At 45.5% G+C, this 16892-nt stretch overlaps 1 protein-coding gene across 1 annotated transcript; it reads right to left on the reverse strand.

Moving 5' to 3' along the window:
- Nucleotides 1-393: 393 nt before the first annotated feature.
- LOC142209448 (olfactory receptor 4B13-like) lies at nt 394-1329 on the reverse strand. The gene has a single exon (XM_075278437.1). It carries the CDS (start codon nt 1327-1329, stop codon nt 394-396), a length of 936 nt encoding a protein of 311 aa, XP_075134538.1.
- Nucleotides 1330-16892: the final 15563 nt, after the last annotated feature.

Below are 16892 nucleotides of genomic sequence, written 5' to 3' on the forward strand. Positions count from 1 at the left end.
CATGAACAGAGACCTGAGTTTTGTGCGCTCCGCGGCGAAACCGTTTTTTTGTTTTTTTTTTAACCGGACAAAAAGTCCTGCATGTCCGACTCTGTGTCCGGTTAAAAAAAAACTGGTTTCGCCACAGAGAGCACAAAATGCTCACAAGCACTCACGGCCGGACACTTTCCAAACCCATTCAAATGATTGGGTTTGAAATATGCCTGCAGATTTCCATCTCCTGTCCAGTTTCGGGCAGGAAACAGAAACCTGCAAAACGGAGACCCGGGGCGCAGATGTGAACGAGCCCTGAGACCGTCAAAAATGGAAAGACAAAGCTGCAGTGGACACACATATGATGTTACACTTGTTTATCATGATTTCTCAAATGACAAAAAATCTTTTTAGACATGTTCAATGTTTTCGGAACAGTTTTTTCCACAAGAATGAGCTGATGGCGGCTTTTACCTCCTTGTTTCTCAGAGTATATATTATCGGATTTAGTAAGGGGGTCAGCTCGGTATAAAATATCGACACTACTTTATCAGCTGCATAGGAAACTGAAGGCCTCAGGTAGATGAAGACGGAAGGTCCGAAGAAGAGGGTGACCACAATGAGATGGGAGGTACAGGTGGAAAAGGCTTTGCCCATCCCTTCATTAGATCTGGTCTTCACTATGGTGTTGATAATCCCCATGTACGAGATAAGCAAGACAATGAAGGACAGGGCAGCTATCAAGCCGCTGTTTGCAACGAAGACCACCTCAATGATGAAGATATCCGAGCAGGATAATACAGACAAGGGATGGATGTCGCAGAAGAAATGGTCGATTCTGTTTGAGCCACAGAACTTCAGTTGACAAGTTAATATTATCTGGATGATGGAGTGGAAAAAGCTTATGGCCCAACTCACAGCTTCCAACCAGTAACAAATGGTCCTGCTCATAATACTAGAATACCGTAGCGGGTTACATATGGCGACATAACGGTCGTAGGCCATGGCAGTCAGGAGGATGCACTCGGTTCCCGCAAAGAAGTGTAAGAAGAAGAGCTGTGTGATACAAGCATTGAGAGAGATCGTGTTTCTCTTTGTTAGAAAGTTGATCAGCGTCTTAGGGACAGTCACGGAGGCGTAGCACATGTCTACCAGAGACAGCCTGCTGAGGAAATAGTACATGGCTGAATGGAGACGGCTCTCAAAATGTACCGTTACCATGATGAGAAGATTGCTGACCAGTATAAGAACGTAGACGATGAACAGGAGGAAGAACAGGGCAATACCCAGTTTAGGGAAAGTGTCCAATCCAAGGAGGGTGAACTCTTCTATGTTCAGCAGGTCGGTAGAATTCATCGTCTTATTTTCTGTCCTAAAAATGAAAAAAAAAAAAATTGGATTTTTTATTGTATGTATCTTCACGTAAACATTAGAGTAAAATGTTCGAGGTTCGATATTCGTTTCGAGTAGCCCCTCAATATTCGACTACTCGAATCGAATATTGAACCCTATTATAGTCTATGGGGGGAAAATGCTCGTTTCAGGGATAGGCAACGTTCGATCAAATTATACTTACCAAGTCCACGAGTGAGGGTCGGGCTGAATCCTCCGAGCAGTCTTCTCCTTGCAGCGTCCCTGTGGCATCTTCCGGCTCTTCATTCACTCTGCCAGGCATCGGGCCTGGGCAGAGCTGACTGCGCATGCCCGCACTACAAGCGGACATGCGCAGTCGGCTCTGCCCAGGCCCGATGCCTGGCAGAGTGAATGAAGAGCCGGAAGACGCCGCGGGGAAGCTGCACGGAGAAGACTTCTAAAGGTAGGAGAGGAACCAGCGTTGATTGGCCGACTGTATAGCATTCTGCCAATCAATGCTGGTTCTGCATCAAACTTTTACATTCGAACAGTGAGTGGTACTCGATCGAGTACGAGTATTTCGAATACCGTAGTATTCGATCGAATACCTACTCGCTCATCTCTAGTAAACATCAATCATAAATGTAAAAAAAAATCATATTAAAAAAAATCTACCTGTTCTCTTTATCCTTATTTGTGCACACAGCGGCTCCTATGGAACTATTATTAAATAAGTACCTACGAATGCATTAAAGGCCGGGGCCCCACGTGGCGTAAATGCCACGGTTTTGCAATAAAGCAATGCGTTTTACAGTCACTGCAAAGTAGATGGGATCATAGCAAATCCCATCCACAAATTGGGGAAAAATATGCGCACCTCTGTGGACTTTCTGGGAAAAATGCCGCGTTTTATCCTGCATCGGTTTTTGCTGCGGGCCTTACCGTAAAGGAGTTTTCTCTTGGTGACCTATCCTTCGTATAGGTCATCATTATGTGATCAGTGGAGATCTGACACCCATGGCTCAGTATTAGGGTGCAGTGCTTGGTATTGCAGCTTATCCCCATTCATTTTAATGGGATTGTGCTGCTGCACTGTGATGTGATCAGTAAATGTGATGTCTTGTGTGCAGAGACTCCGTACACCATAAGGGTATATTCACATGGCATAAAGCTACATCAGTCAGTCACCCTCCAGTTCCTGTGAATACTCAGATATAAAGTACATTAGATTTCAAAGGGTGAGGGTTAAGGATAAATGAGGAGATCAGACTCTAAGAAACAGCGTGAAGGGGAGTTAGATCAAAAAATGTGATAGACCTATCTAAAAAGATGCTTAAAACTGTGGATGTGACAAATCTCATTGTCCAGGGTAGCACATTCCAGAAAACTGGTCAAGCACAAGAAAAGTCTTAGGGATGGGAATGTCGTGTTTTTATTATGGAGGATTATATTGCTGGCAAAACATCTAGCAGGGGTTTGGCGGTGCCACATTGTGGAGCGCTCTCTTGGTGAGGGGTAATATTCTGTTTCAAAGCCTTTTATTGGTTTAAACAAAGAAAATACAAGGTTCTGATAACATTCCATTGTCACATAAATCAAAAGGGTGACGTCACAAAGTATCATGGACAGCAAAGCTTACCTTTATGAAAACTTAGCAGAACGAGTCTGGTGAGTCCGGGCCATAATGGGCATAGTCAATCTAAGAGAAATTTATCATGCCTAGCGTTAGAATTCGAGAAAGTTGTCCATTACTGAGAAATCTGTCATTACGAAATTTACCGAGAGTGATAATTCCAAATTCTGTTCTACAATAACCAAGCAACAAGGGAAGAGACAGGTGGAGGCATCGGTGTAGCAGATGGAGAGGAAGATGAGTCTGGCCGCTACATTCAGGTTAGATTGGAGAGGAGAGGGATTAGTAAGTGGAAGACAGATAAGAATGAATCAGTAAGCCGGAGCATAAAAAAAACATGGTCACACTTTACCATGACCATCATAAAGGGAACGTGTCAGGACTATCTGGGACACTAAAACACCCACTGGTCCTTATGATCTGGTCCTGTTGTAAATCTTTCCATTCCTTTATCTCTGGTTCTCCCGGCGCCTGCACAGCAGGTCAGTACATCTCGGCCTCACTGCGCATGCGCCACCAAGGTGCACTTTCCCCAGCATCAGTGTACTACTATACAGGTGCCAGGAGTACAGGCAGCAGATTCTGAAGATGTTTAAGGTGCGGGTGTTACAAGTGTGTGGATATTGTGTTCACCACTATAGACACCCAGTGTACGGGACTTTTTCATGTGCATGAGCCTTAACAGTAGGTGACAAAAGCAATGATAAGAAGTGTTGTAGCTCTGTCAGGGAGCTCACTACTAAATTGTAGTGAAGCAGATGTACATGTAAAATATTTTTCTATGATATTTTAATTTATTGTTAATATTTGTATAAAAAACAAAAAACTTGATAGTCTTCAGTAGTTGATACCTTTTTAATGGCTAACTCATAATGATGACAGATTACAACGTTTCGGAATTCTCGGCTCCTTTCTCAAGTAAATTTAAAAACCATTTCTGAAGGATGCATATTTATGTACAAAAGGACATATAGGGATAGAATTCTAGGAGGAAGGGGGGTAGAGGGTTATTAGTTATTGGTGGAAACAATGTAAGCAATTCCAGGTTCTTATCAGTTCTCAGGGTCTCAGGTCAGTGATTTCTGTAAGATGCCATAAACCCATGTGACAGATTTAACCCCTTCTCCGGGGTTTGAAGCAGGGTCATAAGTTTATACTCATAAATCCGTCGCTCTTTCCTTGATTTAAAATTCCCTCTTAAAACCAAAATTTTCATGTGATCGGTGATATTATGATCCTCATTGCAGAAATGTTTTGATACGGGAAGGTCCATTCTTCGTTCTCTGAATTCATACGCATTCTAAGCTGTTGTCCGGTCTCTCCAACATACAGATTTTCAGTGGGACATTTGGGAACTGATAAGAACCTGGAATTGCTTACATTGTTTCTACCAATTACTAATAACCCTCTTCCCCCCTTCCTCCTAGAATTCTATCCCTATGTGTCCTTTTGTACATAAATCTGCTCCTTCAGAAATGGTTTTTAAATTTACTTGAAAAAGGAGCCTAGAGTTCCGAAACGTTGTAACCTGTCATCATTATTAGTTAGCCATTAAAAAGGTATCAACTACTGAAGACTATCAAGTTTTTTGTTTTTTATATTTCCTACTCACTGGCTAACACGATACAAGAACAAACATTTTCCTTAATATTTGTAGGAATTCACTTACCTATTCAGTGTTCTTTACCTGTTCTCCCTGTAATGGTATTAAGCCCATACAACACACTGCGCGTAGAAGTTGCCAGAATCTGCCATTTTCCTAAATTGGTAGTCTTTTTTATAATAGATGGTTCAGCTGCGGAAACATTCCCTTGGGGCCAATTTTACGATTTTGATCTCAGAATAACGTGCCACATAATAACATAGATTTCCCGAATGGATTCCTATCCCTGTCATCTATCCAAAAACTAAAAGTATAAGTTACAAAACATTAACTACTTTCATACTTTTCGATTTTTTTTTTTCCTACTACAGTGTACACTACATAGTTAGTTTTATATTTTTATTGTCTGAACTGGGGTTGTGTGATTTTGCCTAAAATTTAAGTCCTTGTTTTTCAAGCTTATGGTCAATTCTATAATTTCAGTCTCAATTTTTATTCTTAAAGAAACTAAAAATTTTCAGTAACTTGGGCTCAGGGGGATTGAGTCAGATGTGTTTGATGCTTCCTCGTCCTTTTACCCTTCATTCACATCTGCATTCGGTATTCTGTTTGGGGAGTCTGCGTGGGGACCCCCCGAATGGAATACCGAATGCAATTGCAAGCGCTGTGCAGTGAAAGCACACAGACCCCATAGACTATAATGGGTGCTTTGTTCTTTTCTTTTTTTCCCACACTCGGATGCCGGCTCTCGGTTTCCCGTCATCGAAGCCCATTGGCCAGGGCGGGGGGACTTTGTCTGGTGGATGCCAAGTAAGCGTGGTCTGTCTTACGGTGATGCAGAGGTCAACCTGTGCACTTGGGTGCCGGGCCTCCCGAAGAGCCGAAGCCCAGGGTCGGGTGGGGAGCCCAGATGGGTCGGATTCAGCGAAGAACCCCAGGCGCCTCGTTTCTGATGCCTCTTGTGAAGGTTCAAAGACAAACTCTTGCTCGTGCTTCCTCGTCCGTGCGTGCTGCCGGCACATGCCGGCGAGAACCACTTTAAGGACGCTGCTGGCACTCACAGATCTTTACACGACTCCGGGGCTGAAGGGAAAGAAAGACCCCGCGCTGTAGCCAGCACGGACCCCCAAGGTCCAGCCGAGTGAGGGTCCCTTCCCGCCGGGTCGGTGGTTGTCAGATCGATCGATGTGAGACTATAATGGGGTCTGTGTGCTTGCCTCGCACTGCCCGTACGAATCATGCGGACAGAAAAGTAAATTGTGAACTACTTTCCTGTCCACATGATCCCTGCAGAGATCTGGCGGCAAGCACACAGACCCCATTATAGTCTATGGGGTCCATGTGCTTTCACTGGCTCACCACTTGCAGTTGTGTTCGGTATTCCATTCGGGGGGGGGGTCCTCATGCAGACTCCCCCGGACGGAATACAAAGGCTGATGTGAACAAGGCCTTACTGAACTGTTGCCCACAGTGAAGAAACTGTCATAGCTGCAGCAGAAGACAGCTTTTTCGGAATATATATAAAAAAAAAATAAAAAAAAAACAACCATAAAAATTCAAATCAACCATTTCTCTAGAACACATATAAAAGTACATAAATAAAGTTAAATACATACACATTAGGTATCGCTGTGTCTGAAAACATCCAATCTACAAACTTTAACAAATATTTTTCCTATTAGTTAATCGTTGTAGCCGGAAAAAAATAAAAATGCAGTTTTTTTGGTGTTTTGTCTCTCATAAAAATTGTAATAAACCAATAGACATCCCCCAATGTTATAAATATAAAGTACATCTGGCCCCGTAAGAAAAAAGACGTCATATGCATCCCTGTACACGGAAATATTAAAAGTTATGGATGTCAGACTATGGCGACTTCAAGAAAGTTCTTTCTTTTTTTGCTAAATTTTTGAATTTTTTTTAAGGGGTTAAAATGTAAAAAAAAATCTAGATCAATTTGATATCTCCAGAATTGAACCAACCCATAGAATACAGGTGATATGTCATTGTGGCTGCACAATGAACGCTGTAAAAATGAAGCCCGTAAGAAAGTTGCACAAACACAGTTTTTCTCCAATTCCACCCCATTCTGAATTTTTTTTCAGTTTCCCTGTACATTGTACAGAATATTAAATGGTAACTTTACAAAGTACAATTTGTCCTACAAATTAAGCCCTTACATGGCTATGTGAACAGAACAATAAAAAAAGTTATGGCTTATGGAAGGCGGGGAGTCAAAAATGAACATCAAAGAATAGCTGCAGCGGAAAGGGGATAATATTGCTTATCTTTCTTTATTTGCTTTTATAGAGAAGGGGGGATTCAAAACTCAAGTTTTTTATTTTTAGAAACTTTTAAACTTCGTTACCACTTTTTTGTAATAAATGTCTGTGGACCAAACCACCAAATCACGATTAATTGAACATTTTACCTTGATTACAATTATTGAACTATTATTTTAGGACACTCTCCTTTTTCCATGCCAGGCCTCCTATTTATACGCCACTACGCAGTAAGTGGGGTAAGCGGCCACCAGAAAATGGCTGCTTACACCAGGCGATCATGTGCAGTTGGCTCTGCACGAGGCCCAATAGCAGAGCTGACTTGCAAATGTGTAGAAGTTTGAAGCCGGCGCCGGAAGAAGACGCGTGAAGAGGCCGTTAAAGAGGAGATTGAGGCGTCACTGGAGAGTTCTCTCACAGCATTTGGGACGCCCCCAGTGCTGTTTGAGTGCTGAGGACCGCCCCCAGTGCTGCGAGAGAACTCATTTGTATACCAAAGAAAACCGGGATTTCTACCAAACGATGGCGCGAGAAGACATCTAAAGGTAGGAGAAGAATAGCCTTTCTTAAGGCTATTCCTATATGTTAGTCACAAAAAATTGCATCTTAATGACAGGATCCTTTTAATAGTCAGTCTACACAATCTCTCCATTTTTCTTTGCACCATCTTATATAAATCTCCCTCACTGTCTAAATTCTGAGTAAGGATGAGATTGATGGATATGGACTATCACTTGTATAAATATGAGTTCAACAAGAACTGTATGTAGTTACATAAGGCCTCACAACCAAATGTGTTTCCAATGTGGGGCCAAGCGTGCAGTGGAATGCAATCGGATGACACTCGGTGTGTATCCGTTTGTGCATTCACTTCTATGGGGGCTTCTGATCCATTCATTTCTGGATGATTATACAGCAGATCATATTCTACTCTGTGTAATCAGAACAGAATGGATCAGAATCCTCCATAGATATCAATGCCATAACGGAATATACTCCAAGTGTCATCTCATTGCCTACCGCTGTTTACTCGGCCTCAAATCGGAAACAGACTCAGTTGTGTGCATGGGGCCTAGCTGTGCACTGAGGGCTGTGGAGTTGGTGCCAAACCACTAACTCCGACTGTTTTTACAAAGCCGACTCTGGTTCCAACAATTTCATAAATGGCTGAAAGCCATGGTTAGACAGGTGCAGTAAAGATCCTCTAATTCATTAAAAGCTAGTCATTGAGTCCTAAGAAAGTGAATATGTAACAGACTATTCATCTAATTAATTATAGAATATTAATCATAGAATATCATTAAAAACATCCCTATCCTCTGCCTCTCTTTTCTCTCTATCTGAAACTAAATCTCTTTAAGGCTGAACTACTACTGTTTCCACCATCTAATAGATCTGTCCCTGATATATCCATTGCAGTCTCAGGCCTTACTATAACTCCTAGGCAGCAGGCCCGCTGCCTCGGGGTCATGTTTGACGCAGACCTTTCCTTCACCCCTCATATTGAATCACTCACACACTCATGTCACCTCCATCTCAAAAACATCTCCAGAATACGCCCTTTCTTTACTAGAGATACACTAAAAATACTTATTGTCTCTCTGATTCACTCTCGCCTTGACTCCTTACTAATTGGTCTTCCCCTTACTAATCTCTCCCCTCTACAATCTATTCTGAATGCAGCAGCCAGGCTCATCTATCAGTCTAGACGCTACAGCGATGCCTCTGGTCTGTGCCAGTCACTACACTGGCTGCCTATTCATTATAGAATAAAATATAAACCTATCCCCCTCATCCACAAGGCTCCCAATAATGCTGCACCTCCCTACTTTTCCTCCCTCATCTCTGTCTATCGCCCAATCTGTACTCTCCGCTTACTCAATGACCTAACACTTACATCCTCTATTATCAGAACCTCCCACGCTCGTATACAAGACTTCTCCCGAGTTGCACCACTTCTCTGGAATGCTCTATCCACAAAAATCAGATTAACTCCCAATTTCTACAGCTTCAAGAACAAACTAAAGACGCATCTTTTCAGACAGGCCTATCACAATTCCTAATGTAAACCCTTCCGTGCCGTAATTAGAATCCCTAAAATGAACCCTCCTCTGTTCCCGCTCCCACATTACCCCATATATGATGCCGTTTCAGACTAACTTTATAAGTCCAAGCTCCATCCACATGTTACAGGACACCACTAGTGATTAGAGATGAGCGAACACTAAAATGTTCGAGGTTCGAATCGAACAGCCGCTCACTGGGGGTTTCGAACCCCATTATAGTCTATGGGGAACATATACTCGTTAAGGGGGAAACCCAAATCCGTGTCTGGAGGGTCACCAAGTCCACTATGACACCCCAGGAAATTATGCCAACACCTCTGGAATGACACTGGGACAGCAGGGGAAGCATGTCTGGGGGCATCTAACACACCAAAGACCCTCTATTACCCCAACATCACAGCCTAACAACTACACACTTTACACACTCAATACCACCTCTCTGACAGTAGGAAAACACCTTGAAACATGTGTATTTGGCACTTGGAGTGAGGAGAGCTTGTCATCAGCAGTGAATTTGGCCCTTGTAGTAAGTTGAGGTTGGCACCAACATTTGTTTTGAAAATCAGGGTGGATTGAGCCTCTAACCAGCAGAGTTTGGGCAAATTCATGGTGGAGGGAGCCTCTAAACACCCCAGTTTGGGAAAATTCATGGTGGAGGGAGCCTCTAAAAACCCCAGTTTGGACCAATTCATGGTGGAGGGAGCCTCTAAAAACCCCAGTTTGGACCAATTCATGGTGGAGGGAGCCTCTAAACAGCCCAGTTTGGGCAAATTCATGGTGGAGGGAGCCTCTAAACACCCCAGTTTGGGCAAATTCATGGTGGAGGGAGCCTCTAAAAACCCCAGTTTGGACCAATTCATGGTGGAGGGAGCCTCTAAAAACCCCAGTTTGGACCAATTCATGGTGGAGGGAGCCTCTAAACAGCCCAGTTTGGGCAAATTCATGGTGGAGGGAGCCTCTAAAAACCCCAGTTTGGACCAATTCATGGTGGAGGGAGCCTCTAAAAACCCCAGTTTGGACCAATTCATGGTGGAGGGAGCCTCTAAACAGCCCAGTTTGGGCAAATTCATGGTGGAGGGAGCCTCTAAAAACCCCAGTTTGGACCAATTCATGGTGGAGGGAGCCTCTAAACAGCCCAGTTTGGACCAATTCATGGTGGAGGGAGCCTCTAAACAGCCCAGTTTGGGCAAATTCATGGTGGAGGGAGCCTCTAAAAACCCCAGTTTGGACCAATTCATGGTGGAGGAAGCCTCTAAACAGCCCAGTTTGGACCAATTCATGGCGGAGGGAGCCTCTAAACAGCCCAGTTTGGGCAAATTCATGGTGGAGGGAGCCTCTAAAAACCCCAGTTTGGACCAATTCATGGTGGAGGGAGCCTCTAAACAGCCCAGTTTGGGCAAATTCATGGTGGAGGGAGCCTCTAACCAGCCCAGTTTGGGCAAATTCATGGTGGAGGGAGCCTCTAAACAGCCCAGTTTGGACCAATTCATGGTGGAGGGAGCCTCTAAACAGCCCAGTTTGGGCAAATTCATGGTGGAGGGAGCCTCTAAAAACCCCAGTGTGGACCAATTCATGGTGGAGGGAGCCTCTAAACAGCAGAGTTGTGAGAAATCAGGGTGGAGGGAGCCTCTAACCAGCAGAGTTGTGGGAAATCAGGGTGGAGGGAGCCTCTAACCAGCAGAGTTGTGGGAAATCAGGGTGGAGGGAGCCTCTAACCAGCAGAGTTGGGGGAAATCAGGGTGGAGGGAGCCTCTAACCAGCAGAGTTGTGGGAAATCAGGGTGGAGGGAGCCTCTAACCAGCAGAGTTGTGGGAAATCAGGGTGGAGGGAGCCTAGTATTAGCAGAATTGTGCAACGCTTATGGTGGATGAGTATGAGGATGTGGAGGAATTGGAGAGGTTGAGCACAGACATGGAGTTTCATGTTGGGGTGCTTTACACAGGTGGGCACAAAAATGAAGGCTCTATCCAGTGGTGGTTCATTTTTATCAAAGTGAGCCGGTCGGCACTCTCAGCTGACAGACGGGTGCGCTTGTCAGTGATGATGCCACCGGCTGTACTGAACACCCTCTCAGATAGGACGCTGGCGGCAGGACAGGACAGCACCTCCAAGGCATATAGGGCAAGTTCAAGCCACAGGTCCAACTTCGACACCCAATACGTGTAGGGCGCAGAGGGGTCGGAGAGGACAGGGCTGTGGTCGGAAAGGTATTCCCGCAACATGCGCCTATACTTCTCACGCCTGGTGACACTAGGACCCTCCGTGGCGGCACTTTGGCGAGGGGGTGCCATCAAGGTGTCCCAGACCTTAGACAGTGTGCCCCTCGTTTGTGTGGACCGGTGAGAACTTGGTCGCCTACTGGAGGAACTGCCCTCCCTGCCGCCAACGTCACATGCTGGAAACATCTCCATCATATTCTGCACCAATTGCTTGTGGCAAGCATTAATGCGATTGGCCCTCCCCTCTACCGGAATAAAAGAGGAGATGTTGTTTTTATACCGGGGGTCAAGGATAGCAAAGATCCAGTACTGGTTGTCCTCCATGATTTTGACAATACGCTTGTCGGTTGTAAAGCACCCCAACATGAACTCAGCCATGTCTGCCACAGTGTTAGTTGGCATGACTCCTCTGGCCCCACCGGAAAGTTCAATCTCCATTTCCTCCTCATCGTCCATGTCTACCCATCCACGCTGCAACAATGGGACGATTCGAAGTTGCCCGGAAGCCTCCTGTATCACCATCACATCATCGGACAACTCTTCTTCCTCCTCCTCCTCCTCCATTAAACGTGATGAAGCGGACAGATGTGTGGACCTACTCTCCAGCTGTGACGGATCGGATGCTATCCCTGACTCCTCTGTGTGATCTGAGTTATCCCTGATGTCAATCAGGGATTCTCTCAGAACACACAAGAGCGGGATTGTAAGGCTCACCATCGCATCCTCAGAGCTCACCCTCTTTGTGGACTCCTCAAACACCCGTAGGATGTCACAAAGGTCTCTCATCCATGGCCACTCATGGATGAGAAACTGAGGCAGCTGACTTAGTGGCACCCTAGGGTTTTGTAGCTGGTATTCCATCAAAGGTCTCTGCTGCTCAACCACTCTATTCAACATCTGAAACATTGAGTTCCAGCGTGTGGGGACGTCGCACAAAAGCCGGTGTTGTGGCACATGCAGGCGTTGCTGGAGAGATTTTAAGCTAGCAGCGGCTACTGTCGACTTGCGAAGTGGGCGCACATGCGCCGCACTTTCACCAGTAGCTCTGGAACATTGGGGTAGCTCGTTAGGAAACGTTGCACCACTAGGTTGAAGACGTGGGCCAGGCATGGAACATGTTGGAGTCCGGCAAGCTCCAGAGCTGCTACCAGGTTCCGGCCGTTATCACAAACGACCATGCCTGGGCCCAGGTGCAGCGGCTCAAACCATATTGCCGTCTCATTGAGGAGGGCATCCCTCACCTCAGGGGGAAGTGTGCTGTCTGTCCCCCAAGCTGATCAGCTTCAGCACGGCCTGCTGACGTCTACCAACGCCAGTGCTGCAACGTTTCCAACTCGTAGCTGGGGTCAATCTAACAGCGGAGGAGGAGGAGGAGGGGGGTGTTCTTCTCGTGTCCCTGCCAGGAATGTTAGGCGGGGAGACGAGGTACACCGGGCCAGTTTGGGAAGCAGTCCCAGCCTCAACTACATTCACCCAGTGTGCCGTCAGTGAAATGTAGCGTCCCTGTCTGCATGCACTTGTCCACGCGTCGGTGGTCAAGTGGACCTTTGTGCAAAGCGCGGAACTAAGGGTCCGCCTGATGTTGAGTGACACGTGCTGGTGCAAGGCGGGGACGGCACACCGGAAGAAGTAGTGACGGCTAGGGACGGCATAGCGAGGTGCCGCAGTTGCCATCAGGTCCAGGAAGGCGGGAGTTTCAACAAGCCGGAACGCCAACATCTCCTGGGCCAGCAGTTTAGCGATGTTGGCGTTCAAGGCTTGCGCGTGTGGGTGGTTAGCGGTGTATTTCTGCCGCCGCTCCAATGTCTGAGAGATGGTGGGTTGTTGTAAAGAAACGCCTGATGGTGCCTTTGATGGTGCAGGAGAAGGAGATAAGACAGGACCAGGGGAGGATGAGGTAGAAGTCAACAAAGTGGCGGAGGCAGATGAAGTGGTGTCCTGGCTCGTCCTCTGGAGTGCATCGCCAGCACAGTCGGCAGTGGCAGTGGCAGAGGCAGAGGCGTGAACGGCAGGCGGCCTTTGTCCTGCAGTTGCTGCCTGCCACTGATTCCAGTGCTTGGATTCCAAATGACGGCGCATTGAAGTGGTGGACAGGTTGCTCTTCTCAGAGCCCCTAATCAATTTCGAGAGGCAAATTGTGCAAACAACACTATATCTGTCCTCGGCGCATTCCTTGAAAAAACTCCACACCTTCGAGAAATGTGCCCTCGAGGTGGGAGTTTTTCGGGGCTGGGTACGAACTGGAACATCTTGGGAGAGTCCGGGTGTGGCCTGGCTTCGCCTAAGCTGCTGACCTCTGCCTCTGCCTCTAGCTACCCTTTTTGGTGCTGCACCTGCCTCAACATCCACACTACTTTCCCTGCTTGACATCCCCCCTGTCCAGGTCGGGTCAGTGTCCTCATCATCCACCACTTCCTCTTCCAACTCCTGTCTCATCTCCTCCTCCCGCACAATGTGCAGGTCAACTGGATGCCCTGACGGCAACTGCGTCACATCGTCGTCGATGAGGGTGGGTTGCTTGTCATCCACCACCAAATCGAACGGAGATGGAGGAGACTCTAGTGTTTGAGCATCTGGACACAGATGCTCCTCTGTTAGGTTCGTGGAATCGCGACGTGGAGGGGCAGGTTGAGGGACAATGAAAGGAGCGGAGAACAGCTCTGGGGAGCAGGGACAGTTGGGGTTATTGTTCTGTGAAGCTTGGGAATTTTGGGAGGAAGGAGGACAAGACTGTTGGGTAATAGGAGGAGAGGAGGCAGAGTCTGACTGGCTGCTGGACAATGTGCTGTAAGCGTTATCCGACAGCCATTGCAAGACCTGTTCCTGGTTCTCGGGCCTACTAAGGTTTGTACCCTGCAGTTTAGTTAATGTGGCAAGCAACCCTGGCACTGTGGAGTGACGCAATGCTTGCTGCCCCACAGGAGTAGGCACGGGACGCCCTGTGGCTTCACTGCTACCTTGCTCCCCAGAACCATTCCCCCGACCTCGCCCACGGCCTCGTCCACGTCCCTTTCCGGGAGCCTTGCGCATTTTGAATTCCCAGTCAGAATCTGGCACTATATAGCAGTAGCAAGAAATGAGGGTATTTGTAAACCCAATGTATTCCTGGAATTCCCAGTCAGACAATGGCACTATATGGCAGTAGCAAGAAATGAGGGTATTTGTAACCCCAATATATTCTTTGAATTCCCAGTCAGACAATGGCACTATATGGCAGTAGCAAGAAATGAGGGTATTTGTAACCCCAATATATTCTTTGAATTCCCAGTCAGACAAAGGCACTATATAGCAGTAGCAAGAAATGAGGGTATTTGTAAACCCAATATATTATTGGAATTCCCAGTCAGACAAAGGCACTATATAGCAGTAGCAAGAAATGAGGGTATTTGTAAACCCAATATATTATTGGAATTCCCAGTCAGACAATGGCACTATATAGCAGTAGCAAGAAATGAGGGTATTTGTAAACCCAATATATTCTTTGAATTCCCAGTCAGAAACTGGCACTATATGGCAGTAGCAAGAAATGAGGGTATTTGTAAACCCAATATATTATTGGAATTCCCAGTCAGACAAAGGCACTATATAGCAGTAGCAAGAAATGAGGGTATTTGTAAACCCAATATATTATTGGAATTCCCAGTCAGACAAAGGCACTATATAGCAGTAGCAAGAAATGAGGGTATTTGTAACCCCAATATATTCTTTGAATTCCCAGTCAGACAAAGGCACTATATAGCAGTAGCAAGAAATGAGGGTATTTGTAACCCCAATATATTCTTTGAATTCCCAGTCAGACAAAGGCACTATATAGCAGTAGCAAGAAATGAGGGTATTTGTAACCCCAATATATTCTTTGAATTCCCAGTCAGACAAAGGCACTATATAGCAGTAGCAAGAAATGAGGGTATTTGTAAACCCAATATATTCTTTGAATTCCCAGTCAGAAACTGGCACTATATGGCAGTAGCAAGAAATGAGGGTATTTGTAACCCCAATATATTCTTTGAATTCCCAGTCAGACAAAGGCACTATATAGCAGTAGCAAGAAATGAGGGTATTTGTAAACCCAATATATTCTTTGAATTCCCAGTCAGAAACTGGCACTATATGGCAGTAGCAAGAAATGAGGGTATTTGTAAACCCAATATATTATTGGAATTCCCAGTCAGACAAAGGCACTATATAGCAGTAGCAAGAAATGAGGGTATTTGTAAACCCAATATATTCTTGGAATTCCCAGTCAGAAACTGGCACTATATGGCAGTAGCAAGAAATGAGGGTATTTGTAACCCCAATATATTCTTTGAATTCCCAGTCAGACAAAGGCACTATATAGCAGTAGTAAGAAATGAGGGTATTTGTAAACCCAATATATTATTGGAATTCCCAGTCAGACAAAGGCACTATATAGCAGTAGCAAGAAATGAGGGTATTTGTAACCCCAATATATTCTTTGAATTCCCAGTCAGACAAAGGCACTATATAGCAGTAGCAAGAAATGAGGGTATTTGTAAACCCAATATATTATTGGAATTCCCAGTCAGACAAAGGCACTATATAGCAGTAGCAAGAAATGAGGGTATTTGTAACCCCAATATATTCTTTGAATTACCAGTCAGACAATGGCACTATATGGCAGTAGCAAGAAATGAGGGTATTTGTAAACCCAATATATTCTTGGAATTCCCAGTCAGACAATGGCACTATATGGCAGTAGCAAAAATAGTGGGTGTATATAGCCCCAATCCTATTGCTAGGGGACTTGCAGGGTATTTCTGGGGTGAAGGTGGGGGGGGGGCACACCGTTGGAACGGGGATTTGGAGTGTATATATAGGGTATACGGGAATACACTGTCAGTGTATTCCATTCAGGATCCTGGGAAAGCTGGGTTGCGGCGATTGAGCCCGTCAGTGCCACGTTACACTGACAAGCTTCTCCCTGGAATTTAGCTCTTACAAGAGCTGTTGTGGTTGTCTTCTCCTTCCTATCCTAGCCTGTCCCTGCCTACCCAGAATCTAAGCCCTAGCTAACTGGACGGAAACCTCCGTCCCCGGTGAATTGCAAGCTCAGAATGACGCGAACCTGGGCGGCGCTGTTCTTTTAAATTAGAGGTCACATGTTTTCGGCAGCCAATGGGTTTTGCCTACTTTTTTCAACGTCACCGGTGTCGTAGTTCCTGTCCCACCTACCCTGCGCTGTTATTGGAGCAAAAAAGGCGCCAGGGAAGGTGGGAGGGGAATCGAGTAATGGCGCACTTTACCACGCGGTGTTCGATTCGATTCGAACATGCCGAACAGCCTAATATCCGATCGAACATGAGTTCGATAGAACACTGTTCGCTCATCTCTACTAGTGATGGCTCATACAGTTTTATGTTTGTGTAATGACAGTCACCCCTATTACAATCTTGTCTGACCACTGTATAAGTAATGCCGCCCCTGCTACCTCTTGTGTCACCCCCTCTACCTCATAGATTGTAAGCTCTTGTGAGCAGGGCCCTCAGTCCTATTGTGTGAAGTGACTACTTCTTTGTAATGTATCTTTTTGTCTGTATTTGAACCCTACAAATTGTACAGCGCTGCGGAATATGTTGGCGCTATATAAATAAAATTGATTATTTGTTTTTTATTATTATTATTATTATTATTATTATAAATAGTTAGTCATGTAGAGAGCAGGAAATTAATTACAAGATCCTTTCTAGGTGCTACAGAGTCCCCTCAGTCCTCCATAGTACTTTTCCAATGGCACCCCCCAGT

Source organism: Leptodactylus fuscus, chromosome 6 (assembly GCF_031893055.1).
Source record: "Leptodactylus fuscus isolate aLepFus1 chromosome 6, aLepFus1.hap2, whole genome shotgun sequence".
Taxonomy (NCBI): domain Eukaryota; kingdom Metazoa; phylum Chordata; class Amphibia; order Anura; family Leptodactylidae; genus Leptodactylus; species Leptodactylus fuscus.

Bases quoted from the DNA above. Each gene is read 5' to 3' on its own strand.
- LOC142209448 (XM_075278437.1), bottom strand. From the start codon at position 1,329: ATGAATTCTACCGACCTGCTGAACATAGAAGAGTTCACCCTCCTTGGA.